Below are 26,040 nucleotides of genomic sequence, written 5' to 3' on the forward strand. Positions count from 1 at the left end.
ACATAGCGAGACCTTGTCTCAAAAAAAAAAAAAAAGTGTGTGTGTGTGTGTGTGTGTGTGTGTGTGTGTGTGTGTGTGTGATGTTTGAACTGAGTTTCACTATAATTATCCTGTGAGTGCAGCAGACCAAATGGGAAGGATATGCCCAGTGATATTTGAGATTACCAAGGAAGTAGGTGTGATGTTTCTGGTATGGAGAGTACCCATGTACCCACACAAGGTATGGGTGCTATGAGAATGACAGAGAATGATTTTGAGAGGGCTTCAGGAGGCAAGCATGTCAAGACACAGTTAAATAGGGCAAATGGGCAAGGGAGACATTTTTGGCATGAAGATGCATTCATTGAGATAGGACAAGTACGTATGTTTTGTGGGAGAAAGGAAAGGGTTAAGTTTGGACTTAAATGTGAAGAGTTAGAGCCTGCTGGAGCTGTCCAGCAGACAGTAGGGACTATGAAGAGGCTCCATGGTTAGATATAGATACTTGGGCTTTAAGCGTGGATGAAGCCGTGAAGAGGGGAGAGTAGGCTAAAACTCAGGTTGGAACTACAGTGAATAAAATAACAGGAGTTATTAAAGAAAGCTGTACAGGACAGGCATGTGGAGATTTAAGAAAATGAAGACGCCAAGTAAAGTCTTAAAAAATAAAAGATGCATAGTGTCAAATGCTGCAGAGAAATAATGGAAAATTAGCCTTTGGGTTTTGACACAAAACGTCATTGAAGTGATTTGGTAAGAGCAAAATTCTGCAGATGAGAAAGTGGAGGCAGGTGCTTCCTGGGTCCTGCAGATAGAGAGCTCTGTTTCTACACTTGAGTTGAAACTGTGACATCTTCCAGAGTGGGCAAGGTCTCTAGCACGTCTATGGTCTCAGCGCCCTGCACGCGGCCTGGAAGAGAGGGTGGCGTCAGTGAGATCAGCGACTAGGGACGCAGAAATACTGACTTCGCAGAGGCAGTCAAGACTTAAAGGAATGAGGGTGATTGGGAGAGGTGGGAGGCAGGGCCCCCGGGGTGATGGGGAGTTGGGGGGGAAGAGGGCCGGGGAGTGAGGTGGGAACAGGCTCTGTGCCGAAGGCGGGGGCTGCGGGTAGGTTCCCAGGGACCTGTTTAGGGAAAAGACAGGGCCCCAGGCTGCAGCTGGGGAAGGGGTGTCGCCCGGCCCCGCCCCACTTACGCCACTGCGCGGTTCCGCCACCGGAGCCCTCCCGCCAGGCTGCACGGCCACGGGTGGCCGCCAGGGGCCGCTGCGTGGGCCCCGCGCCCCCGCCCCTCTCCATTGGCCTTTGTTGCCGTCGAGCGCCCCGCTTGACTCGTTCCCGTCCGCCCCCTGGGCCCATCGGTCGCGCCTGCGCACTGGCAGCTACTCGGCGCTCGCAGGGGGAGCTGCTGCAGGCTCCGCGGCGGCGGCAACGGAGGCTGCGGGGGCGACGGCGAGAGCGGCCGGGCTTCGGGGGGGAGCCGAGCCCGGCCCGGGAGCCCGAGCAGTGCAAGTGCGAGGCACCTAGGCCCCTCACGCTGGACTCCTCAGTCTCCCGGCCGCCTGTCCTCCACACGGGTATATGGGATGGAAGCGGGACCCTCGGGAGCAGGTAAGGGCCCTGGGGAGCGGGGAGCGGTGTGTGTTCCAAAGCCCGGGGGGGGGGGGGGCTCCCGCGGGAAAAGCATGGTTCCAGAGTGAGGAGAGGGGCTCTCAGGGGATGGGGGGCCCCATTTTGAAGGGGGCTGTGTGCAGTTCCGGCGGAGAGCCATGTGAAGATCGGAGACCCGGGCTGTTTGTCCTAGGAAGCAGTATGCAGTCCCGAGGGTGGGAAGTAATCTGGGAGAAGGGCCTGAATGCACCCGAGTCCTTCCGTGAGGTCTAGGGAGGCCTATGGGGAGGCCCGGCAGGTGGCAGGGGGGCGGGCTCCAGGTGTCCAGGAGAAGAGGGGGGCGACACAGATGGGCCTGGAACTACCGCCTGCCAGGGGCGGGGGCTCGGCCCTGTGGGGCTGGGCTAAGCTAATGTCTCTAGGGAGAAGGCGCCAGAGCTGGGCTCTGTGCTCCGCCCTGGCTGGGCCTGAAGCGGGGGTGAGGGTCAGGGGGCAGTGGGTGGGGATCTAGCCCAGGGATTTCCCCCTTAGGCTGGGGACTTGAGTGGTGGCGCGGGAGCATGCGCGGAGGTACCAGCCTAAAGGGCTGCCCTATGTGGTGGGGGCGTGGCTGTTTGAATACCCCTACCCCTCCTCTGCCCTGTTCGGCTTGGGAAAAGGAGCGCACTGATGTGTGCATTCTCTTAGACTCTGTTGGCAGAGTACAAATGGAAATTGCCTTCATCTCTGCCTTGGGGTCTCTGACACTTGGTCCTTAAGCCCCGCAGTAGCAGTTTGCCAAAGAATGGGCTGGGGTAAACTGCCAGAGTGCCTTTTTCTGCCACACGAGGAAAGACTGGGACCGAAGCCATGCTTTGGGAGCTGGTTCTCCCTGAAGATAGGCCTTAGAAAAGTGTTGGTCACTGAGAGACCAGGCCCACATGGTTTTCAAGTTTTTAGACCACTACTGAGGAGAAATGGAGCTTTTAATCCAAGGATAGCGTCCTTTTCCTTGAACTGGCTCTTTATGTTACAGTGTAATCTCTCTATATTTTTGTGACGCCTGTTTCCCAGTGGATCTTCTTCCATATCAGGGGCATGTCATTAGACCCAAGGTTACCAAGCTAGTCTGTCTGATAGAAACAAGTTGTTGGGGGTGGGGGCATGATTCCAGCATTGACCGTGATAGTAGCCCTAACTTATTTTCTCCTATTTATAGTCAGGAGAAGAGTAGATAAGAATAGAGGAGAAACTGAGGCAGGGCTGCCCAGAGAAGACTGGAGTCCTCAGGATGGACTGTAGACTTAGGATACCTTTGGTGTTCTAGGTCTCTTGCCCTGTAGTAGAAAGGACAATCTGGACCCATAATCCTTTAGGATATCTCTCACTACCTCCTTCCATCTGGTGTGGGGATGGCCCCAGGATTTTTGTCTAGATTACTTTTTAAAGATTGTGGGAAACATCTTTGTTTTTCAGGCCAATGGTATTGATCTTAAAACTCTGCCAAGTCTCTGATTCAATGATCTGTGATGTGTGTGTTGTAGTGACTGTGTTCCTCCAAACACAAACAACAGCCTTGTAAGGTAGAGTGCTAATTCTAGTTTTCTTGGTTGGAGACCGCTACCAACAACCTGTGGGCTAGAGTAGCGTGGTTAGGCCACCCACGTCCAGACACGCTGATGAAGATTCGTGGACCTAGGTTACTAATGACTTTATTTTGATGACTGTCTAGTGAGTTTTGGGGAAATGGATTTGTTTGTTACGAGAAAGGAGCTTCTAGGTGAAGGGCTGGTGCATGACAGTCAGCTGTATCATTGGGAAAATGTTAGTGGCATAGGGTTTGCCTCATCAAAAGATGTAATCGAAATTCAGGCTGGGAACTCTGATGGAGACTCCATAGCTGCTTCCTTCTGGGACCGGGCAGTAACACTGTTCTCTTGGAAGATGTTGAAGTATTGTTCTGAGAAGCTCAAAACTAAGGAGTGTTGCTCATGTCCAGATGTGCCTTCAATGTGCAGGTGTGTTCAGGCATGTGGACTGGCCTGGAAGCGCATGGAGGGTGGAGATACCGTCCGACTTCTCCGTGGCAGCAGCAGTTGCCTGGTGCATGGAGGCCCTGACACAGAGTGCATGTTTATTAACTGACTCGGATCACATTCAAGTGTGAACATATGGTTAAACTCATGTGCATATTCTGTAATTTGTGTCTATGCATGTGGGTGTTTAATGTTTGTGGACAAATATTTTTGGAGAGATTGGTCTCTTAGTCTTTTCTTACTCACCACCTAACTTACCAAGGGTGCATGCCCTTTGAGTAGTCAGTCAGGTTCTTTAGATGGTGTGAGCCTCTGAGTTGGGGAGGAACCCTGAGCCTGGGCCTTGAGGGCTGTTACTTTTCCTTCGCAGTGCTGGTTGGGGATGGGGGAGGGGGAGTGTCACTTTCAGGGCCCCTCCCTTCTTGCTTTTGTCTGCAGGGAAGGGCCCCGCCCCTTTCCCCCTAGGCTGGAGCTTTGTCCTCTGTGCTGGGGCCCTCATCTGCATCACAAAGTGGCCGTCTGTCCCTGTCTGGGTCTGAGGGGAAGTGTCTTCCTTTCTCGGTCTAAAAGCTGGGGGCAGGGCGAGGTGGGGGAGTGGAGGCTGGACAGCTGTGGGGCTTTCCAGGGCAGAGAATGGCAGAGAGGTAGTTGTCCTCTCCTTCTTGCTTCCTAGTTTGGGGATGAACTGGAGATGTGTGCCTCTTTTTCCCTGAATCCTGGGGAGGAGAGTGCCCTGAGGCACTGGTGTGCTGTCCGTTTCTGAGGAAGAGAAAGCTCTGAGGGGAGTGTCTGTCCCACTCCCTATCATTTCCGCTCAGCTCCTAGTTCTGGGGGGCTAGCGGGGGAGTGATGTCTTTCTCCCAGGATTTGCCTCCTAGTCGAGGAGACACAAAAGGCGAATGGAGCCCCAGAATTTGGGAGGGGAAGATATCCCCCTAGCAAAGGGGTCAACCGCTTCTCCTGTACAGGGTTTAGGATTGTTTGGGACAGTTGTGAGCATGTTTGTGTACTCTGTGGCATGCCTATGGGTGTGTTTGTTCATTTGTTTCATATGAGTATACTGAGTACCTGTGCTTGTGACCAAGTCAGGCATGGCCCCTTCTTTTGAAACACTGAGTAGAGGATGGGGAGGAGTGTGTGTAGAACAGTAGGAGACTTGAAAGGGCTAGGTTGTCTGTGATAGGAGTGTTTGGCGTCAGCCCGTGGGCTTGTCTGCAGTACCTGTTCAGTTCTTTCTGGGATGGGTGTGAGTACTTCAGTTCCCTTGTAGCTGGGTTCTGAAGGCCCTTTGCCTTTTGGTTGGACTAGGATTTCCCTCTGCAGAGAGGGGCTGGGGCTGACTTGATGGGTGGTTAGAGGGAGACCAAGCACCTCAGCTTTGGGAAATGTGTACCTCCCACACTTGGTTCTGGCCTCTTCCTGACACCCTTGCTGCAGATGCGCTCCATGCCCTCCTACCCCTTTCCAGCGCTGCTGAGTCTTTTCCGTCTATTGAGGGAGGAGGTTCTGGACCAGTTCATCCCTCTCTCTCTCCTTCCACCTGGGCTGGTCCTCTACTGGCAAGAACAATAGTAGCTGAGGACAAAGGCTTCACTTACACACACACACACACACACACACACACACACACACACACACACACACACACAGAGAGAGAGAGAGAGAGAGAGAGAGAGAGAGAGAGAGAGAGAGAGAGAGAGAGAGAACAGGAAAATAAGACTGGAGTAGCAGTCACGCTGGCCTATCCTAGCCCTTTCCCAAGAGTCCCCTGTGTCTTGAAATTGATCCCCTCCTGCTGTCTGGACCCTCTGTGTGGGAAGATTTGTGAAGCATGGAAAGTGTCTTCTATTCTCCTGACTCAGTGTCTTCCTTCCTCTTCCCCTTCCCAGAGCATCTAGCTCTTTCTTCATGTAAGCTTTTTTATTTTGCTCCTTCTTCATCCTCCATCTAGACAGTTCCTTCCCTATCCCTCGCCTCTCCAGCCCTACCTGCAGCCCTCACTCCTTTTTCTGACCAATTCAAGCCGTTTTCTCTTGTGACCTCTAGACCTGACCTTTTCTCCCACCCCGGCCAGCCTCGCTTCATTTTCTTAGTCTCCAGATACTCTCTACCCCTCTAGTCTTCTTTTATCTCCCTCCAGCTCCAAGCACTCCACATCTTAGCCCTGTCTTAGGCACTGGCCTTGCCATCCCCAGCCTGGCTTTCTCGAGGTCTTTCTCCTATTCGCATTATCAGAGGGTATAGTTACAAAGTCCTGATGCCATTCAGTGTTCTGGATGGTGATGAGTGACGTGAGCATCTCCTAGCAGAGAGTAGAATGTTCTAATCTGCCAGATACCTGGTAGAGATAGGTGTCTCAATCTACCATAGAAAGAAGGAAGGGTTTTGTGAACTAGGAACCAGATTTGGTCCCTTCTCCTTCATGTGATAGGAACTCATTACACATTTACTTGATGAGGTTTAATATACACATTTTCCTAACTGAAGAAAGGTTTAAAACAAGAATCAAAATGGAGCAAAGCATCGGAAAAACCAATGAGCCTGGGAATGTCTGAGCTAGTGGAAGGAAGGCCCCTGCTGGGTTAAGAAACCTGAAAGAGACCACACTCCCTGGTCGGTCTGGGTCTGAGAGGCCTTGTAGTAGTTAGAAGATTGCTAGACCCTGTCCTCACTGGCCTCTTTGTCTTAATAGCTGCAGGTGCCTACCTGCCTCCCCTGCAGCAGGTGTTCCAGGCACCTCGCCGGCCTGGCATTGGCACTGTGGGCAAACCAATCAAGCTTCTGGCCAATTACTTTGAGGTGGACATTCCTAAGATTGACGTTTACCATTATGAGGTGGACATCAAGCCGGATAAGTGTCCTCGCAGAGTCAACCGGTAAGTGATGAACATGGGTGACACCAAATCCAATTTATTAATCAGGGAAAGAGGGAACATGTTGGCTAGAGAACACTATAAGAGTGAAGTATAGTACCTAGCACAGTCCAGCATTTGTTGAAATGGATGAGTAGAGACTTTTTTTTTTTTTTTTGGTTTTAAGAGACAGGGTTTCTCTGTGGAGCTTTTGGAGCCTGTCCTGGATCTCGCTCTGTAGACCAGGCTGACCTCAAACTCACAAAGTTCCACCTGCACCTGCCTCCCAAGTGCTGGGATTAAAGGAATGCGCCACCACCTCCCGGCTGAGTAGACAACTTTTAAGAACGAGATTGGGTAAAGGAGCTAGTAGAGAAGGAAAGGTTAAAAGGCAAGGTCAGAGATGGCAGGAATAAGAGCAGGATATTCTTACTAAGGCAGGAGGATGTTGGGGGATGCATAGTTGGAGGGATTAGTCTTAGAAGAAGCAGATCAAACTGTTTTATTATTACTTGAAAACCATATTCACAGTTAGAAACCTTAAGAATTGGCAGTGAAAAATTATTGTCCCTAGTACATTTTTAAAACAATCTTGAGTGTATTTTCAGATATTTTTCTGTGTGTGCATAAACATATGCATATGTAATATTAATGTACAGTCCTATATACTTTGGAAAATAGTATGTACTAGCATGTGAAGATCTGCCTCATTCTATTGTGTAGCACCGTAGATATTCCATGGAATGGCCATATAACTTGCTTGATTTATTGAGGGATAGTTACATAGAGTCTAAACTTTTGCTACAGTATTGAAACCATTAAATATTATATAAAGATACATATTTTCACTGAGTGTGAGTATATCTGTAAGATAAAATCCTAGGAGTGGATAGCTGGTACAAGACTGTTTAAATTGAGACATTGTCAGTTTTTAGAGGTAGCATCACCGGGGATGTCAGAGTGTAGGTTTTCAGGCTACACTGGAGACCTGCAAATCAGAAGCTGATTTTAATAAAACCAATTTTCATTCAACCCACCCTGCAAGAATTCAGAAGTTCTATTGCATATACTTATACCAACCTAGTATAGCCAATTCTTTTTCTTTTTTGTATATGGGTAAGTAGATAGTTGTACCTTGTTCTAATTTTGAATTGTATTTCTCTAATGAATGAATTTAAATAGGGTTCTATTATGTATATAATAATCTATGAAATGTATATAATAATAAACACACATATAATCTATGAAAAGGGTGTTTCAAATGCTAGCCGAAGGATGGGTGCCTATCAGCATGTTTGTGTTTATGTCTGGGAACTCAAAGTGGCCTTAGCTGCCGTTCAGTGCTTTTTTTCATTGATATTAGAGCTGCTTTTTGATAAAAGGCAGTTAGAAGTTGGGAAAGGTTTCATATAGTCAGCCTATGAAGGACGTAAGTAACCAAGATGAATTTCTGAGTAGCACTGACCTAGTTGGAATTGAAACCATGTGTTTTACCATTGTTTCTAATGTACTGCTGTATATTTTATATTGTAACAGTACATAAGAGTTTGGGTTTAGAAACTGGAATGGTCAGATAATTGGGTGGCTGAGAGTTTGAAAATATGACTGTGGGAACCAAATAGGAAATCGCAAGAAGTGAGACTGGGGAAAAGATGGTAATGGAGAGAAAACAGTTGTGGAACTCCAGAGAGCTGGAGAGATGAACTCATTCTATAGTTTATTTAACTTCTCGTCTAGTTCAGATATTTCCCCTTTTGTTTTTGCTTGACAGACTGGGAGTTAGAGGTTGTGGAAGGTTCAGGATAGACCTGGGAATGAGCCCTTCTCCCCTTGAAGGTCTGTGAGGGTCTTGGTGATCTGAGGACCGGCAGCATCACCTAGGATGTCAAAATGTGGGTTTTCTAGCTACATTGTAGACCTGCCAATCAGAAGCTGATTTTTTTTTTTTGTTTGTTTTTGTTTTTCGAGACAGGGTTTCTCTGTGTAGCTTTGCGCCTTTCCTGGATCTCGCTCTGTAGACCAGGCTGGCCTCGAACTCACAGAGATCCACCTGGCTCTGCCTCCCGAGTGCTGGGATTAAAGGCGTGCGGCACCACCGCCCGGCCAGAAGCTGATTTTAATGAAACCTCCTGGCGACTCCTAGGCATGCTGAAGCTTGAGAAGTACTGTCATAGAGTAGACATTAGGAGTGAGCACAGTAGACGGGACATTGCCTGAGCCTTGACCTGTTTCCAGAAGCCTGAAGCTTCCACTCAGCTTCCCCATGCCCATCTGTCTTCCACAGGGAGGTGGTGGAATACATGGTCCAGCATTTCAAGCCTCAGATCTTTGGGGACCGCAAGCCTGTGTATGATGGAAAGAAGAACATTTACACCGTCACAGCTCTGCCCATTGGCAATGAGAGGGTAAGGCTAGGGATGAGGCCAGGCTTGGGATGGGTCTGCTGTGGAACGGAGCTCATAGAGGAGTGCTAGAGTCTGGTAGTCCAGAGAGCCTTGTGTTCTTTTGTGCTGGAAAGTATATTTTGGGAGCATGATGGCTCAGGGTTGACACTTAGTGTACTGTGTGCCTGTCCCCAAACAGACCAAGATCAGACTTAAATAGACCCAAAGGGTTCTCTTCCGGGTTGAGAGGGCCACCACCACTGAAGCATCATCCTTGGAAAGAGGGGTGTGTGTTTTACTCTGCGGTCTGTTTGTGAGCCCCTGGTGACTTGAGGGAAGCCTTATGGCAGATCTGTGGAGTGGGGGACAGTGAGTGTGGCGGGAGGACTCGTCTGGGGGAATGTGATAGTGACCCTTTTCTTCTTTCTGTCCTGAAGGTTGACTTTGAGGTGACAATCCCTGGGGAAGGGAAAGATAGAATTTTTAAGGTCTCCATCAAGTGGCTAGCCATTGTGAGCTGGCGTATGCTGCATGAAGCCCTGGTCAGTGGCCAGATCCCTGTGCCCTTGGAGTCTGTGCAAGCCCTGGATGTGGCCATGAGGCACCTGGCGTCTATGAGGTACTGAGTATAGTTATTACCTAGGCTGCAGGTGTTGGCAAAAGTGCTGCTGGGGGAGGAGGGAGGGAGTGAGTACGTGTTAAGGTCCCACAGTGTATCATTGGGAAAAAGAAACTGAGGCCCTACCATGTGTCAGGCAAGTATATATATATATGTACATTTAGATGGTTAGATCCCTGGCCCTATCCTTAGATACTATTATGGCCTCACTCCATCTATCCCTGCAGGGCAGAGAAAAGGTAGAAACTTGTACAAGGTCAGTCTTACTGTTGGCCCAAGAACAGAGCTGGCATTAAAGCCCTGGTGTCCTGCCTTCCAGGCCAGGGCTCCTCCGTGCCCAGGATGCCTCACAGGGTGGGGGCCTGTGCCCGAGGGACCAGTTCTCTGCCTGTCCCTGCCAGGTACACCCCTGTGGGCCGCTCCTTCTTCTCACCGCCTGAGGGCTACTACCACCCGCTGGGGGGTGGGCGCGAGGTCTGGTTCGGCTTTCACCAGTCTGTGCGCCCTGCCATGTGGAAGATGATGCTCAACATTGATGGTGAGTTGGGAGAGCTATGGAGCCAGGGGCACCCTAAATCCAGTGACCACAGTCCCAGCCTCATCCCTCCCAACTCTGCAGCCATACTCCTAGTCTAATTCCTGCAGCCCTGGCACACCCTGCCCCTATCCTGGTACCCCGTAAAGAAGAGGGTATAAATTGTAATGCTTGCTTTTTTTTTTTTTTTTTCTGAAAAAATCTGAGGCAATCTATTTCTCCCCTGTCCCTACAGTCTCTGCCACTGCCTTCTACAAAGCACAGCCAGTGATTGAGTTCATGTGTGAGGTCCTAGACATCAGGAACATAGATGAACAACCCAAGCCCCTCACGGATTCTCAGCGTGTTCGCTTCACCAAGGAGATAAAAGGTGAGGACCCACTCACATGGGGAAGGGAAAGCGCTGCCTTCTCTGACCCTAAGAGGAAATCTTCCTGGGAGAGGCCAAGCAAGGGACCATGAACAACCCCTTTCAACCTTGACAAGTAGTGTGTGTATCTCAGGCCTGAAGGTGGAAGTGACCCACTGTGGACAGATGAAGAGGAAATACCGCGTGTGTAATGTTACCCGCCGCCCTGCTAGTCATCAGACGTAAGTTGGCAGCATTGCTGAGCACGGTCAGCCGGTAGCAGAGGGCTAAGCTCTGGAACCCACTCCCTTCTTGTGTTGTCCTTCAGAATAAGACGTGCACTGACCTGTGCTTGGAGAGAAGCCATGAGAGTCCCAGATTGTTTGATTATCCCCATGAGTTTCACCTTCTTGAGCTCTTGGTTTCCTCCTTGGACCTTTACTGTAGAGCATGCGTGGTCCACTGATACTGTTGGGTCTGTAAATAGAGAACATTTCAATTTATTCTTCCTCCTGAAAAAAAGCTAAAGTCAGGATCCCTGGGTTAGCTGTAGGAACATCCTCAGATGCCATCCCCTTTCTTGATGCCAGGCTGTTGGACTCTTATCTTTAGTATCTATTCTGTTCAGGCTTTAGAAGTACAGCTGAGTCAGATACGGTTGACTGCTGCAGACTTGTCCATCAAATCTTTGGCTTGTCCAGTGAAGCCTTGTAGCACTCGCTTGCTTTCCCATGAGTGGCAGTGACCAAAGAGGGTGCAGTAAGGCCCAGCGCCTTCGGCTGGGGCTATAGAGAGGTGGGGTTGGATGCTGAATTATGATACTTCCTTCTCTTCCTCCAAACAGGTTTCCCTTGCAGCTGGAGAGTGGACAGACTGTGGAGTGCACCGTGGCACAGTATTTCAAGCAGAAATATAACCTTCAGCTGAAGTATCCCCACCTGCCCTGCCTACAAGTCGGGCAAGAACAGAAGCATACCTATTTGCCCCTGGAGGTAAGGCTGCCGGAGAATGGCTCGGCTGACAGTGGTCATCGGTCTGCTGAGCCAGTCACAATCTCCCCTGCCCATTTTGAAGTTTGGAAGGATGATTTCTGGGAAGGTTTAAGGTTGTTTTCATGTGACATACAGACTTCCTACTTGCTAAGTTCATTCTTTTTTTTTTTTTTGGTTTTACGAGACAGGGTTTCTCTGTGTAGCTTTGGTGCCTGTCCTGGATCTCACTCTGTAGACCAGGCTGGCCTCAGACTTACAGAGATCCGCCTGCCTCTCTGCCTCTCGAGTGCTGGGATTAAAGGCGAGCGCCACTGTCGCCCGGCCTAAATTCTTTTCTTTTCTTTTTTTTTTTTTAAATTTATTTATTTATTATGTATACAGTGTTCTGCCTGCATGTATGTCTGGAGGCCAGAAGAGGGCACCAGATCTCACCATAGATGGTTGTGAGCCACCATGTGGTTGCTGGGAATTGAACTGAGAACCTCTGGAAGAACAGCCAGTGCTCTTAACCTCTGAACCATCTCTCCAGCCCCTAAATTCTTTTCTTATCCCCGGCTTTGCTCTCATGTTCTTTCAGGGCTGCTAGGCAGAAGGGCACGTTGTATTCATTCATTCACTCATTCATTCTTTATTCATTCATTTATTTGAAACAAGTCTACAGCCCAGGCTGGCCATGAACTCATATTTAGACAGGTATGACCTTGAACTTCTGATCCTTCTGTCTCCACCTCCCAGGGGCTGGGATTCTAGACATATACTACCACACTCAGTTTATGGAGTGTGGAGGATTGAACCCAAGGTTTTAGTCATGCTAGGCAAGCACTGTGACAAATGAGCTGTCCCTAGTCTTACATTTATTGTTTTGTCATTGGTCAGGATAGAGATTTCAGATATTCACACATATGTTATCTCTTAATTTCTCTTTCCTGCTGTCTGCAATTAGGGATAGTGAGTTACCTAGAAATACAATTATATCTTATTCTGAAGAAAATGGACACAAAGATTCCCTGTAATGTAAATCTTGTTTCCCTAGTGGTTAATGTGCTCTCTTCTGGGAAGTCCTAAATCTCTTGTCATGGCTCTGTACTTCCCAGACCTTTGACATATAGCAGTCAACAAGAAGACAGTAATACTGTTTAAGTCACAGAATACCAGTGTTGAATCTCTAGTCAAAGCCTTGTGAAGAATTTCTGACTGTCATATCCTCTGGTCCAGTGTGTGATCCTGCGGTGCAATAGGATTGGCACCTGAGCGTGTTCAACACGCAGAATCTCTGTCTGTACCTATTGAGTCAGAACCTGTCTGTCTTTTAGGAAGATCTAAAAGCAGAGTCATATATACAGTAGAGTTGGAGATGTACATGCATAGACTCCCCACTTATTCCAGCAGTGGGGTTTGGGGGGCTTCTATGAACTTTTTGTTTGTTTGTTTTTTTGAGACAGGGTTTTTCTGTGTAGTTTTGGTGCCTGTCATGGATCTCACTCTGTAGACCAGGCTGGCCTTGAACTCAGAGATCCTCCTGGCTCTGCCTCCCGAGTGCTGGGATTAAAGTCGTGCACCACCACTGCCAGGCGGCTTCTGCAAACTTAAAGCTCAAGCTTTTTTTGAACTTCTAGGGTTCTAGAACCTCATCTAAGAAAGTGAGACTGAAGGGAGAGGAAAGGAAAGCAAGAGCTGTGGCTTGTTTAATAGCAGCTGGTACACGGGAAGGGGGTGAAGGCAGTATGTTCTCGGAGGTATAAACTGAGGTCTGTAGGGACAGTTCCAGCCAAACTGACATGTGCTGCAAGCTGAAATTGTAAACAATGTTATTTATGTGAAACAATAGTTTTCAAGGTGAATCATTTATATAATTATGTACCTTGACTTGTATTGTTGCTTATTTAACAAATATTTATTAAGCTCATAATATATGTTATATATAGATTTAGGTACTAGAAATACAGAAATTAAGTAGACAGGAAGGGTCCCTCCTCTCATGGAACTTGTATTCTTCTAGAAAGACAACAAATTGATAAACACGAATGTAGTTTCAGATGGTAGTGAGTGCTGAAAAAGTAGTAAAGCAGGTCAAGGGACAGAAGTAAGGATGTGAGGAGGTCAAGGAACAGTTTGAGTTATTGTTGTCAAAGTAGCCTCTTTTAGGAGACATTTGATCTGAGCCCCAAATTATGGCTGTCATCCTTGTAATAATAGCAGGGACAAGCTTTCCTGGCAGTAGGAACAGCTACCAAATGTCTAAAGCAAGACATTCTGGGTCTTTCTGAGGGACAGAGGGATGTAGGATATAAAAAGATTTAATAGCTTTATCAAGACATAATTGACATTATAAAAATGTGAAAATGTATAATTCAGTGGTACTTAGTATATTCATAGAATTATGCAGACATCATGACTATTTAATTTCAGGATGTTTTATCACCCCCAGAAGAAAGCCTGTATTTCTTTCCCTAATGGTCCCTAGTAACCATTAAGCTATTTTCTATCTCTGTGGATTTTCCTGTTTGAGACAAACTATATAAACAGAATCATACAGTCTATGTCCTTTTGTGAATGGCTTTTTTTTTTTTTTTTGAGACAGGGTTTCTCTCTGTAGCAGCCCTGGCTGTCCAGAGACTTGCTCTGTAGACCAGACTGGCCTCGAACTCACAGAGATCTGCCTGCCTCTGCCTCCCGAGTGCTGGGATTAAAGGTGTGTACTACCATGCCTGGCTGTGAATGGTTTCTTTCATTTAGCATAATTGTTCCAAGATTCACCCTCAGTGCTATGAGGGTGTTCCTTTTTGTAGCTGCATCATTGTGTTTCTTCATCATTGACGGGCGTTTGGGTTACGCTCTTTGGCTGATGGAAAAGAAGTACTGCTGTAAGCATTCGCCGACTTGTTTCTCCGATTATGTTCTTATCTCTCTTGAATACATACGTCAGAGTAAACTTACACTAACTGTTAACGTCCTCAGTGCTGCCAGATTTGCCTCCTGTTTGCAGCCCTGTCAGCAGTGAATGAGGATTCCGGTTTCTAGTCAGGAGAGGTTTATTTTAATTATTTTGGGAACCCATGGCAGGTTTAAGTAAGAAAATGTGGATAATTTGAAGTTCCATGACTAGGAGCTAAGAATAACCAGTGCCACCATCCTAGGTCTTTGTGTTCCTTAAGCAGTTATTCAGGCCTCTGAGACTCAGCACAATTGTTTGTTCATGTTCAGGTCAGCTCATTCCTGCATCAATCTTTTCTTTTTCAAATTGTCAGCTGCGCATGACATGAAAGTTACCATTTTAACCGCTGAGGTGTAGAATTCTGTGACATTAAGTACATTCACATTGTTGTTCGGCTCTCATCACTGTCTGTCTCCAGAAAATGTTCCTCATCTGGAACTGGAGCTAAACCCTTTAAAGACCAACCTCCCTTTCCAGCCTGTTCTACTTTCTCTTTCTAGGAATTGACTACTCCTCTAGGTCCTTTATGCAAGGATAAGCATATATTTATCCTTTTGACTGGCTTATTTCACTTAGCATTGATGTCCTCAGGGTTATCCATGTTGTGGTGTGTTAGGATTCTCTTCCTTTTTAAGGTGTAATACACTTCTATATGTGTATACCATATTTGATTCATATTTTCTTTTTTTTTTTTTTTTTGGTTTTTCGAGACAGGGTTTCTCTGTGTAGCTTTGCGCCTTTCCTGGATCTTGCGCTGTAGACCAGGCTGGCCTCGAACTCACAGAGATCCGCCTGCCTCTGCCTCCCGAGTGCTGGGATTAAAGGCGTGCGCCACCACCGCCCGGCTTGATTCATATTTTCTAATGCTGATGGACACTTGAGTAGCAACTATAAATAACGCTGCTGTGGACAAAGCTGTACAAACACCTGTCAACTCTGCTTTCTCTTCTCTTGAGTATGTACCGGCAGTGGAGCTGATGGTTCCCATGGTAATCATATATTTAATGTGAGGAATCACAGTACCGTTTTCCACAGCAGCGTCTCTGTTTTGTATTCCCACAGCACTGCACAGAGTTCCAGTTTTGCCGCAGTCCTTTACTTTCTGGCAGTGTGGGTTCTGAAGCTGGAACTGCTTGTGGAGTGCTACAGTTGAAAGCATCTTTAGGAAAGTCAATTTCAACAATTCTAGGTGCTCATGTGTAGGCTTTGAAATGTGGAATTTAAAAGCAGGTGCGCTTGACCTGGCTTTCCTTTAGTGTGAACTCTGGGAGCTAGGACTAAGCCAGTGCGTACAGAACATTAGCCATACAGAACATCAGTCGTACAGAAACATTAGCAATACAGAACATCAGCCGTACAGAACATCAGCCGTACAGAACATCAGCCGTACAGAACATCAGCCGTACAGAACATCAGCCGTACAGAACATCAGCCCTACAGAACATCAGCCGTACAGAACATCAGCCGTACAGAACATCAGCCGTACAGAACATCAGCCGTACAGAACATCAGCCGTACAGAACATCAGCCATACAGAACATCATCAGCCATACAGAACAAGTTACACATTTTCTTGAGTTCACAGCATCTTGAGACAGCTAGTGATTTTTTTTTTGTTTTTAATCATAGCTGAGATGAAAGAAGTTGAGTCTCAGAGCAGTTAAGAGACAAGCCCAAGGTAACATCATTTAGAAGTACAGAGCTTCACTTCAACAAGTCTCCTTGAGACCAGCTGCCTTTCTACTCCATTATAAGCTTTCCTGTCCCTGTGTCCTGATTAGAAGTCCAAGTTTTATTTGTCACTAGGCATTGTTTTTTTTTTAAGATTTCTTTCTTTATTTGATGTGCGCTGGTGTTTTTGCATGTATATACTCTGTGTGAGGGTGTCAGATCCTCTGGAACTGGAGTTACACACAGTCGTGAGCTGCCTTGTGGGTGCTGGGAATTGAACCCCAGTCATCTGGAAGAGTAGCCAGTGCTCTTTACCGCTGAGCCATCTCTCCAGCCCCTAGGCATTGTTTTTAATCTCCATCTTGTGTACAGACAGAGGAGCCATGTAGCAGAATGGTCCTCATCCTAATAAAGAACACTGCCAGCCAATAGAAATAGTGATTTCAGTGGCTGGAGATAACAGTTCAGTCAGTAGAATACTTCCTTTGGATGCTTGCAGCCCTGGGTTCACTCTCTAAGCATACCCACCTCACACACACACATACACACACACACACACACACACACACACACACACACACACACACACACACACACACACACACACCGTGTCCCTAGCACACACAAAAGAAAAAAGGAAATAATGGTTCTTGTACTTTCTATACCTCAGGGGCTCAGGAACTTTTAGCTATTTTTGCTCCTCCTGGTTGGTTGCAGATGGAGCAACATACTTCCTGCCACCACTGGAGAACTGCCATAGGAATCTGATTTGCTTATATTATATTGGGTTTTTAATATTCAAAAGAGCTGTGTACTTAGTCCTTGAGTAAATAATAATGTATGCTATAATGTACTGAGAGCAGTGTTCCAGAACTGTGCTCAGCTCTGTAAGTGTTTTATTTAATCCCTGGACACCCTGTGGGATTGTAATTATTCTCATTTAAAACATGAGACCTGATCACAGACCTGGATTGCAAACTCTTGGTCGCATGTATTTGTATCAATGACTGTAACCCTTTTCCCCATTTTCGATAAGGACGGGCTATGCTCAGGCCATGACTACTTGTCCCTTCATTTCCCCAGGTCTGTAACATTGTGGCCGGGCAGCGGTGCATTAAGAAGTTGACTGACAACCAGACCTCAACCATGATAAAGGCCACAGCTAGGTCGGCCCCAGACAGACAGGAGGAGATCAGTCGCCTGGTCAGTGGGACTGCTGAGCAATGCATGCTTGTTCACTGAGCCTCTGGGGCCCTTGGGAGCATAGATGCTTTACTGGTCGGTCCACCAAGACCTTCCTTCAGGAAACCTGTTTGGACTTGTCTGGGGCTTTGCAGGGCTGCTCTTGCTTCTTGAGCCTTTAGCTACTTCTTTCTCTTTCTCCCTCCGTTCTAATTCAGCTCCCGTTTGCACTTCCACTCCCTTCATTTTCTATTTCTTCCACCCCTTTTTAGGGCTAATTTTTGGCAGCCTCAGCTTCTCTTCAGGGCTCTCTCCTTGGGACCCAGAACGTGAGCAGTATTGCCAAGCTGCTGGTCTCCTGAGATCCCCTTCTTTTGCCCTGCAGATGAAGAATGCCAGCTACAACTTAGATCCCTACATCCAGGAATTTGGAATCAAAGTGAAGGATGACATGACGGAGGTGACGGGCCGAGTGCTGCCGGCGCCCATCTTGCAATATGGCGGCCGGGTGAGCAGGGTCAGGGCCAGACAACATCTCTGGGGCATATGGGGGGAGTTGGGCTGCCTAGCTTAGGGGCTTTTGCTCCCTCCTCACATGGCTCTACTGAGGCTCACCTGGGCGCCCCCTCTGCCTGTCCCTAGAACCGGGCCATTGCTACACCCAACCAAGGTGTCTGGGACATGCGTGGGAAACAGTTCTACAATGGGATTGAGATCAAAGTCTGGGCCATCGCCTGCTTCGCACCCCAAAAACAATGTCGAGAAGAGGTGCTCAAGTAAGAATGGAAGAGTGTTGGGTTTGGGGTTGGGTGGGTGGGAAGGATCGCAGAGCTGTTGATTTCATAATCTCTAGGGGTCAAGATTGATCTGCGATCTGCCTTTTCTCTTTTAACTCTGTTTACTGTGTTTTTTCTGACTCTCATTTCTGCCTGTCCTTTTCTGTGCATAATGTAGTCAGAAGACTTCAGGAGCCATATCTATATCAGAGATGAATTTTAGGATATGACTCTCCTAAGGGAGGCCTGAGTCATTTTATTGTTCTAATTGTCATAATTGGTAATAAGTAGTGGTAGTAATAACTATCATGTTTATGCTACTATTACACTTAAGTGACTAATTTGTGTTCTTTCACCTTGGTAGTGAGTAGGTGGTGTCTCAGTTGCTCTTCTATTGCCATAATAAAACACCACAACCAAGGCAACTTATAAATAAGAGTTTATTGGGTCTTACAGTGCCAGAGGATGAGTCTATGGCCAGTCATGGCAGGGATATGGCGGCAGGCAGGCAGGCATGGTGCTGGAGCAATAGCCAAGAGCCCACATCTGATCAAGCAAGAGGAAGAGAAGGAGCCGACAGGAATGGCATGTGCTTTTGAGACCTCAAAGCCCACCTTCCAGTGCGGCACCTCCTCTAACAAGGCCACTCCTCCTTCCCAAACAGTTTTCCCGACTGGGGACCAGGCATTCAAGTGTGTGAGCCTCTGGGGGCCATTCTCATGCAAACCAACACATGTACTATTTCATGAGACGGAGGCTGAAGAGGTTAAATGACTTGTCCAAAGTGTGCGCGTCAGGAAAGGGTCGGAGTTACGATCCAATCAGATCTGACCAGCAGCTGGTCCTCTGAGCTGTGCTCATCAGTACAGAGTTAAGTGAGATCCAAGTGACCTGAAGTAGGTGCACATGAATTGAGAGGCCCATCCATCATCGTTGAGAGGCTGGGAGTAGATGGCAGTGAGGAAGAGAAAGACAGTTGTCTGTCTTAATGAAACAGATTACAGAAGTAATGACCTAAGTGAGTAAATAAATAGAAATGTCACTTGACACTTTACCTATAGTCTTTAGTTTTTATTGAGTTAGCTTAAAATACCAGTAAGTGTACATACATAAAAGGTGCGGTTCAGTTTCTGCTGTCTTTTAAGCGGTGGCTGTGTGGATGAGAACTGGATCATCGTATTCTGGTAGTGGGGAGGTCAGTAGAGCTGACCTTTTTGGTTGTGACAAAGGGTAATGGAGATTTGTGCCCTTTGTGTCTTTGATAGAATTACTTCTGTCAGCTCCTGCTGGATCCAGACCTTCCAGGCCCTTGTCCTCCCTTCCCTGTACCACCTTCCCCGACCCACCACCATCATAATTGTCATTTCTCTTCACTGGAATTTTTTTGTTTCCTTATTTGTTTTTTAGTCTCCTTTCCTGGATCCGTTAGGTTTAGTCTAGGCTGGTCTGGTATTTGGTCTGGCATTGTAGCTGTACTGGAAGGGCTCCCAGCTCTTTGCCTGTATGCCACAGTAATCTCATTGGTAGCTCTATCTCTTTTCTGCTCCTTTGTCCTGTCCTTGTCTAGGTGTTTTGTTGTTTGTTTGTGTTTTTAAATCTATCACTTTGGCCTCTAGGGTTTACCAGGAACTGATAAACCTAGGATCTCAGGTTTGGAGGAGTTCAGTGCATCAAGCTCTCTTTTCTCTCAGTGACACCTACATACAGGGCATAAAAACGTGACTGTGGATCTGGATCAGTGGTACCTCACTTAATGCGTGGTACTGGGTCAAAGATAGAGATTCCTGAGTTTTCAGCCATGAAAACTATGACATGCAGAGAAGACTCTGGGGAGACTATGCGTAGAAAGTAGAAGTTAGAACTAGACCGTAGCAACTTTGGGAAGTAAATGAAGCAAAGGCTCCCGAGTGTAGAGGAGGACATAGGGCTCAGCACAGAGAAAAGCGTCCTTTTCACAAAGACAGTGGGGGAGCCGGAGGCCTGCGGAGTTGGAGATTGGTCAGTGATGGATGAACATAGTCAGGTCTGTTGATTTTGTCTGCTTTATCATCGTAGCTGGGTCACTGTTAGGATATGGCCTTCTACATTCTAGATCATCTGAATACTTTTTGGTTCCTAGCATTAGACATAGTATCCTGATCACAGTCTGGTATTGGAGGGAAGGAAGGGAGTACTCATTCTTGAAGCAAAGACCCGTCAGTAACGAAGTCTGGGAAAACAACTGATTAATGTTTGGTAACTATACTACAGTTGTATGGAGCAGAGTAAAGGAAGAAATGCTGTCAACAGACCATTAAAGCCCTCTTATTTACAGGAGGCAATGGTTAGCTTTTAGTGAGTTATTTATTCATTCATTCATTCCATTTTTTTTTTTTTTTTTTGGTTTTTCGAGACAGGGTTTCTCTGTGTAGCTTTGCACTTTTCCTGGAACTCACTTGGTAGCCCAGGCTGGCCTCGAACTCACAGAGATCCGCCTGGCTCTGCCTCCCAAGTGCTGGGATTAAAGGCGTGCGCCACCACCGCCTGGCTCATTCATTCCATTTTTTTTTTTTTTTTTTTTTTTTGGTTTTTCGAGACAGGGTTTCTCTGTGTAGCTTTGCGCCTTTTCTGGGACTCACTTGGTAGCCCAGGCTGGCCTCGAACTCACAGAGATCCGCCTGGCTCTGCCTCCCGAGTGCTGGGATTAAAGGCGTGCGCCACCACCGCCCGGCCATTCATTCCATTTTTGAGTGGAGGTGTTGAGACAGTATTCTTGGGACACTGTCACTCTTTATCTCTCATGCTGGCCTCGAACTCATGGCAGTCACCCTGACTCACTCTCAAATGTCAGGATTATGAGTGTATGTGTGCCTTAAGACCTGTAGATTGTAGGGTTTTTGTTTTTTTTTATTTTATAATTAGTTTAATTTTACATATCAGTCACGGATTCCCCCGTCCTCCCTCCTCTCCCTGCAGTCCCCCCAATCCATCCCCATTCCCACCTCCTCCAGGGCAAGGACTCCCCTGGGGTTTTTTAATGTTATTATTTATTAGTTTTTGTTTGTTTAAAAGATTTAAAAAAAAATAATGTAGCTAGTGGACATGATACATCCTGCCTGTAATCCAAGCACTGAAAATCTCAGCACAGACAGAAAATTGTCTCATGTTTGAGGCCATCTGGGGCTACATATAGTGAATTTCAGGCCAGTCAGGCCTACATAGTAAAACTATAAAAAAAAGCCAAAATAATTGTGTTAGTTAGGGTTTCTGTTGCTGTGCTAAAACACCATGACCATAAACAACTTGGGGAGGAACGAGTTTATTTTGCTTACTGGCTTGCTCACCCTGCTTTCTTTTTTTCTTTTTTTTTTTTTTTTGGTTTTTCGAGACAGGGTTTCTCTGTGTAGCTTTGCACCTTTCCTGGAACTCACTTGGTAGCCCAGGCTGGCCTTGAACTCACAGAGATCCGCCTGGCTCTGCCTCCCGAGTGCTGGGATTAAAGGCGTGCGCCACCACCGCCCGGCTCACCCTGCTTTCTTATGCTCCAGAGGACCACCTGCCCAGGACTAGTACCACTCACATGGCCCGGGCCCTTCCACATCACTCACTAATTGAGAAAATGCCCAAAAGGCTTTTCTACAGATGAATCTTTTTTTTTTTTTTTTTTTAATGTTTTATGTGCATTGGTGTGATTGTGTCAGATCCCTCGGAACTGCAGTTACAGATAGTTGTGAGTTGCCATGTGGGTGCTGGGAATTGAACTCAGGACCTCTGGAAGAGCAGCCAGTGCTCTTAACTGCTGAGCCATCTCTCCAGCCACTCTACAGATGAATCTTATGAAGGCATTTTCTCAATTGAAAATTGAGCCTCCTCTCAGATGGCTCTAGCTTTTTGTTGTTTATGAAAAGTTAGCCAGCACAATGATAATAATAATAATGTAGAAATAATATAGTCCACATTCATAGTTTTATCATGTTTCTTCATTCTTTTTTATTTTTATTTTTTAATTTTTGTTTTTTCGAGACAGGGTTTCTCTGTGTAGTTTTGGTGCCTGTCCTAGATCTCGCTCTGTAGCCCAGGCTGGCCTCGAACTCACAGGGATCCGCCTGGCTCTGCCTCCTGAGTGCTGGGATTAAAGGCGTGCACCACCACTGCCGGCTCTTCATTCTTTTTAAACAATATAAATTTGACATTTTTTGATGCCCTGCATTCTAGTTTCATCTCTCCTGATGCGGTTGCTGGTATGAATTATAATCTTCTTACTCATTTTTTTAAGGATGTATATGTGATTTTAAATTTGCATAAAATATACTGTATCTACCTTACATATTTTTATTAAATATGTGAAAAATACATCCTGAACTGTCATTGATACATATGTGGTATATATTTTTGAAACATTCATTTCTGTTCTCTTTTTTGATTACTGCTTCTATTAATTAAGTTTTTCAGTGCTGAGTGCGAATCCAAGGCTTTGTACATGCCAGACAGGCACTTCATTGCTGATTGCTTTCCTTTAAATGATAAGATTTTTACAAATTAAATTGCTTGCCTTTCATTTTTGTATATTTATGTGACTTGGTTATTTTACTGTACTACATCCACCCACTTTACCAACTCTGCAGCCTTTCTCAGGATAAAGCCTACAGCCAGAGGAAAGAGGCTTGCTTAATGATTGGCCCTTTCCTTAGTGAACAAGTGGGGGGGCTCATCTTTTCCTGAGCACCTTCTGTTCTTCATCACTGGTAGACTCTCCTTTACTCTGGGCACAAAAGCCTTGCACTTAGGCATCTGTGTGTGTGTGTGTGTGTGTGTGTGTGTGTGTGTGTGTGTGTGTGTGTGTGTGTGTTTTCCCCTGTGGACATGTAATGGAGTACAGATATCCACAGGTCTCACTCACACAGAAAGACAAGAGCCCTGAGAATTCCCACAGGTTCCTTGTCTGTTCTCTTCAGCTCCCTTAGTGCTCTCTCTAGTTGAGCAAGCTCTGTCTTGTTTTCCTCTACTATGAATGTAGTTTTTTACGTCAGCTGTGGTTGGATCATTCCTATTAGAATCTCACAGTGCTGAACACCCAAGATGGAGGCGTTTGGTCCATCAGATTCCGTGGGGTTTATCACACCCTGCCATGACCATGTTTGTGCTACAGGAACTTCACAGACCAGCTGCGGAAGATTTCCAAGGATGCGGGGATGCCCATCCAGGGTCAGCCTTGTTTCTGCAAGTACGCACAAGGTGCGGACAGCGTGGAGCCCATGTTCCGACATCTCAAGAACACCTACTCGGGACTGCAGCTCATCATCGTCATCCTGCCGGGGAAGACGCCAGTGTATGGTACAGTTCTCTGGGGACAGTGATGATAGTGATAGGATTCGTTTCACAGCAGCCCCCTAGGGGCTTCTAGGGAGGAGTCAGTGGAGGATTTTGGCTTTAGCCAGAGATGTTCACTAATGTCAGTTTTTTGTTTGTTTGTTGTTTTTTTAAATCAGAGAAATATTCTGTCTGAACAATTGAGTCATTCGGTTTTACTTACCTGTTACACTCCTTCCCATTCTAGGCCCCTCTGTGACAGGGTCTTTCTGCCAGGCTGAGGTAGTGGAATACAGGGATGGGTCAGGCCGGGTAGCTGTCCCTTAGGAGTGTGTTATTTATTAGGACGTTATGAGCTCCAGCTGAACACGTGGTGCTTCTGCTACTGTCCTGCCTAGTAGTAGCTTGGGCTTTTTGCAACATTTCTCCTTGTTTCCTCTTTCTCATTTTACAAATGACAGTAAGTCTCTTACTCCGTTTTCCTCCCTTATCTCTGCCTGCTTCAGAAACTGTGCTGTCCTTTTCCTTCACTTCTGGTTTTGTTCCCATCCAGTTTTGGTACCTTTGGGACTTCATGCCTCTCAGCCTGTACACATCTGCAGATTAACTGTCCTGAAGTACACTGCAACAATTTTGCAATGTCTTTAGCATTTTTTCGCATTGCTTTTCTCCCTTTGAAAGAGTTGTTTTTACATTCTCTGTGCACACTCCCTCAGCAGCCCTTGTGTCTTAGCTTGCTTCCCTCTGTCTTGTCTACTTTTCTCCTCAGGCAGGTCTGGGATTGAGGACCTGGTTTTGTTCTCTTCTTCCTTTGACTTCTGGATACATTTCCTGTCTCTGTTTTTGTCATTACCAGGAATGCCTGGTATTCTAAGATTTTCTTTCCTTTTCCTTCTATCTGTCTTTTATTGATATTCTCACTCATTTTGGTTGCTTTGGCCATTACCTATTACTGTAATATGATAATATATATATGTGTGTGTGTATATATTATATATGTGTGTGTGTATATATATAACTACATATATAGTTATATACATAACTACATATATATGTACACATATAACTATATATATATATATAGATAGATAGATAGATAGATATAGATATATGTATTTTGTTTGTTTTGTTTTTTGTTTTTCGGACAGGTTTTCTCTGTATAGCTTTGGCTGTCTTAGAACTCCCTCTGTTGCCCTGGCTGGCTTTGAACTCACCAAGAGCCACCTGCCTCTGCTTCTGAGTGCTGGGATTAAAGGCATGCACCACTACCACCCGGTTTAGTACTATTATTATCTTAAAACCAGTTCTTGAATTCTCTTCAGTTCCCATTTGTTTGTCCTCTCTCTCTCTTTCTGCAGGTTTATTGATCATCTTTTCTAATCTTTCTTCTCAAGGAAGAAAGATCAGACTTTTTAAAAACAACAGTAAAACCCCCAAACTTCACTGGCCCTCATTCGGTACTGCATAAAGGACTTTTGGTCCTGATGTTGTGTAACCTTTCACCTTTTTCCTGTACTGTTCATGTAACAAACGTACTGTAACGTCATTTGCTTTGAAATGAGATCCCAATCCCAGTCCTTCCTATACCAGTCAACCAGCTGAGGCAGATCGCCAAACTGCTCGAGGCTTGCTGAGTTGGTTATGTAAAAGCAACTTCTTAGGAGTCCTTGGCAAGAGCAGTCGCTTTAAACGATCACTCTGTGATTGTACTTTCCTCTCTGGTTGTGTTTTGCTCCCATCATTTTCCCTTTGCTTGGAATGTCTGAATATTCTTTTTGCCCATCTTACCCGTAAAGTTTTCTCCATCTTTCAAAACCTAGTTCAAATTATACTTATTTTCTGTTGTCATCATTTTACTTAGAGGATATATATGTCCTTTTTTTGTTTTGCTTTTTGGTTTTTTTTGGATGGGCTGTAATTTACGATAGCCTCTCATCCAAAGATCTGCCTGCCTCTGCTTTCCAAATGCTGGGATTAAAGGCATGTGCCATCATGCTTGGCTTTTCCCCCCTTTTAAAAATTAATTAATTAGTTAATTAATCAATCATTTAATTTTTTAATTACACTCATGATATTCATTAATTATACTCATTGATTACATTTGTGGTATTCATTGATTAAATTTGCAGTATTCATTCAATAGTTTTATTTATGATATTCATTAATTACATTAATTGTTTTGATTTATTATATTCATGATATTATGTCCTGATACTACTGTCCATTTGTGGGACTTTTCCATCACAAAAACAGAGATTCTTTACTTAGGAAATCATTGCTCTATATTCCTTTCTTCTCCATCTTGAGATAACATCTAATCCTTCTGTCTCTATGAATTTGTATATTCTATATATTTCATGTAATACAATTCTATAGTATTTGTCCCTTTTTTTTTTTTTTTTTTTGGTTTTTCGAGACAGGGTTTCTCTGTGTAGCTTTGCGCCTTTCCTGGGACTCACTTGGTAGCCTAGGCTGGCCTTGAACTCACAGAGATCCGCCTGGCTCTGCCTCCTGAGTGCTGGGATTAAAGGCGTGCGCCACCACCGCCCAGCTGTCCTTTTTTTGAATGTAAAAACATTTTATGTACAACTGTAGGAGAAATAATACACAGATAGCTTGAACATAAAAACAGGTTATAATAATTCAAAAGTCCAGATTATTTTAAACAGTACAATATTTTCTCTGTAGAAAATAGTAAAAATGATAACATTTCCCAATAAGCCCTTTTAAGTCAAATGATAGCTGACTTATACATATAAGTATTGATTAGATTCTGGGATACAGAAGAGACCTATCTTCATCTGTTCAGAGGGCTATGTTTTACTTAAATTGTGTAAGTGAGATTCCTAT

At 45.7% G+C, this 26,040-nt stretch overlaps 2 protein-coding genes across 5 annotated transcripts in view; one reads left to right on the forward strand and one right to left on the reverse strand.

Annotated features, from left to right (window-relative positions):
• Nucleotides 1-632: 632 nt before the first annotated feature.
• LOC128096319 (uncharacterized) lies at nt 633-24,133 on the reverse strand. Its single transcript, XM_052715749.1, has 4 exons — nt 24,044-24,133; nt 23,043-23,189; nt 1,177-1,600; nt 633-889 (listed from the first exon to the last, which is right to left on the reverse strand). Exons 1-4 carry the CDS (start codon nt 24,131-24,133, stop codon nt 807-809), a joined length of 744 nt encoding a protein of 247 aa, XP_052571709.1. The 3' UTR covers nt 633-806.
• The window catches only part of Ago1 (argonaute RISC component 1), a 37,689-nt gene continuing 13,035 nt past the window's right edge, over nt 1,387-26,040 (forward strand). Inside the window, exons 1-12 of one of the 4 annotated variants that reach the window (XM_052716462.1) lie at nt 1,387-1,591; nt 6,299-6,482; nt 8,743-8,863; nt 9,280-9,461; nt 9,863-9,999; nt 10,232-10,366; nt 10,500-10,587; nt 11,190-11,337; nt 17,027-17,146; nt 17,511-17,642; nt 17,768-17,901; nt 23,030-23,214. In XM_052716462.1, the coding sequence (XP_052572422.1) occupies nt 1,567-1,591; nt 6,299-6,482; nt 8,743-8,863; nt 9,280-9,461; nt 9,863-9,999; nt 10,232-10,366; nt 10,500-10,587; nt 11,190-11,337; nt 17,027-17,146; nt 17,511-17,642; nt 17,768-17,901; nt 23,030-23,214 (1,591 nt within the window). In that variant the 5' untranslated portion in view covers nt 1,387-1,566. Of the gene's footprint in view, nt 1,592-6,298; nt 6,483-8,742; nt 8,864-9,279; nt 9,462-9,780; nt 10,000-10,231; nt 10,367-10,499; nt 10,588-11,189; nt 11,338-17,026; nt 17,147-17,510; nt 17,643-17,767; nt 17,902-23,029; nt 23,215-26,040 lie in introns of those variants that run through there. The other 3 variants (XM_052716463.1, XM_052716465.1, XM_052716466.1) reach the window with 3 other exon arrangements.

Source organism: Peromyscus californicus, unplaced genomic scaffold (genome assembly GCF_007827085.1).
Source record: "Peromyscus californicus insignis strain IS unplaced genomic scaffold, ASM782708v3 Scaffold_5__1_contigs__length_169319896, whole genome shotgun sequence".
NCBI lineage: Eukaryota > Metazoa > Chordata > Mammalia > Rodentia > Cricetidae > Peromyscus > Peromyscus californicus.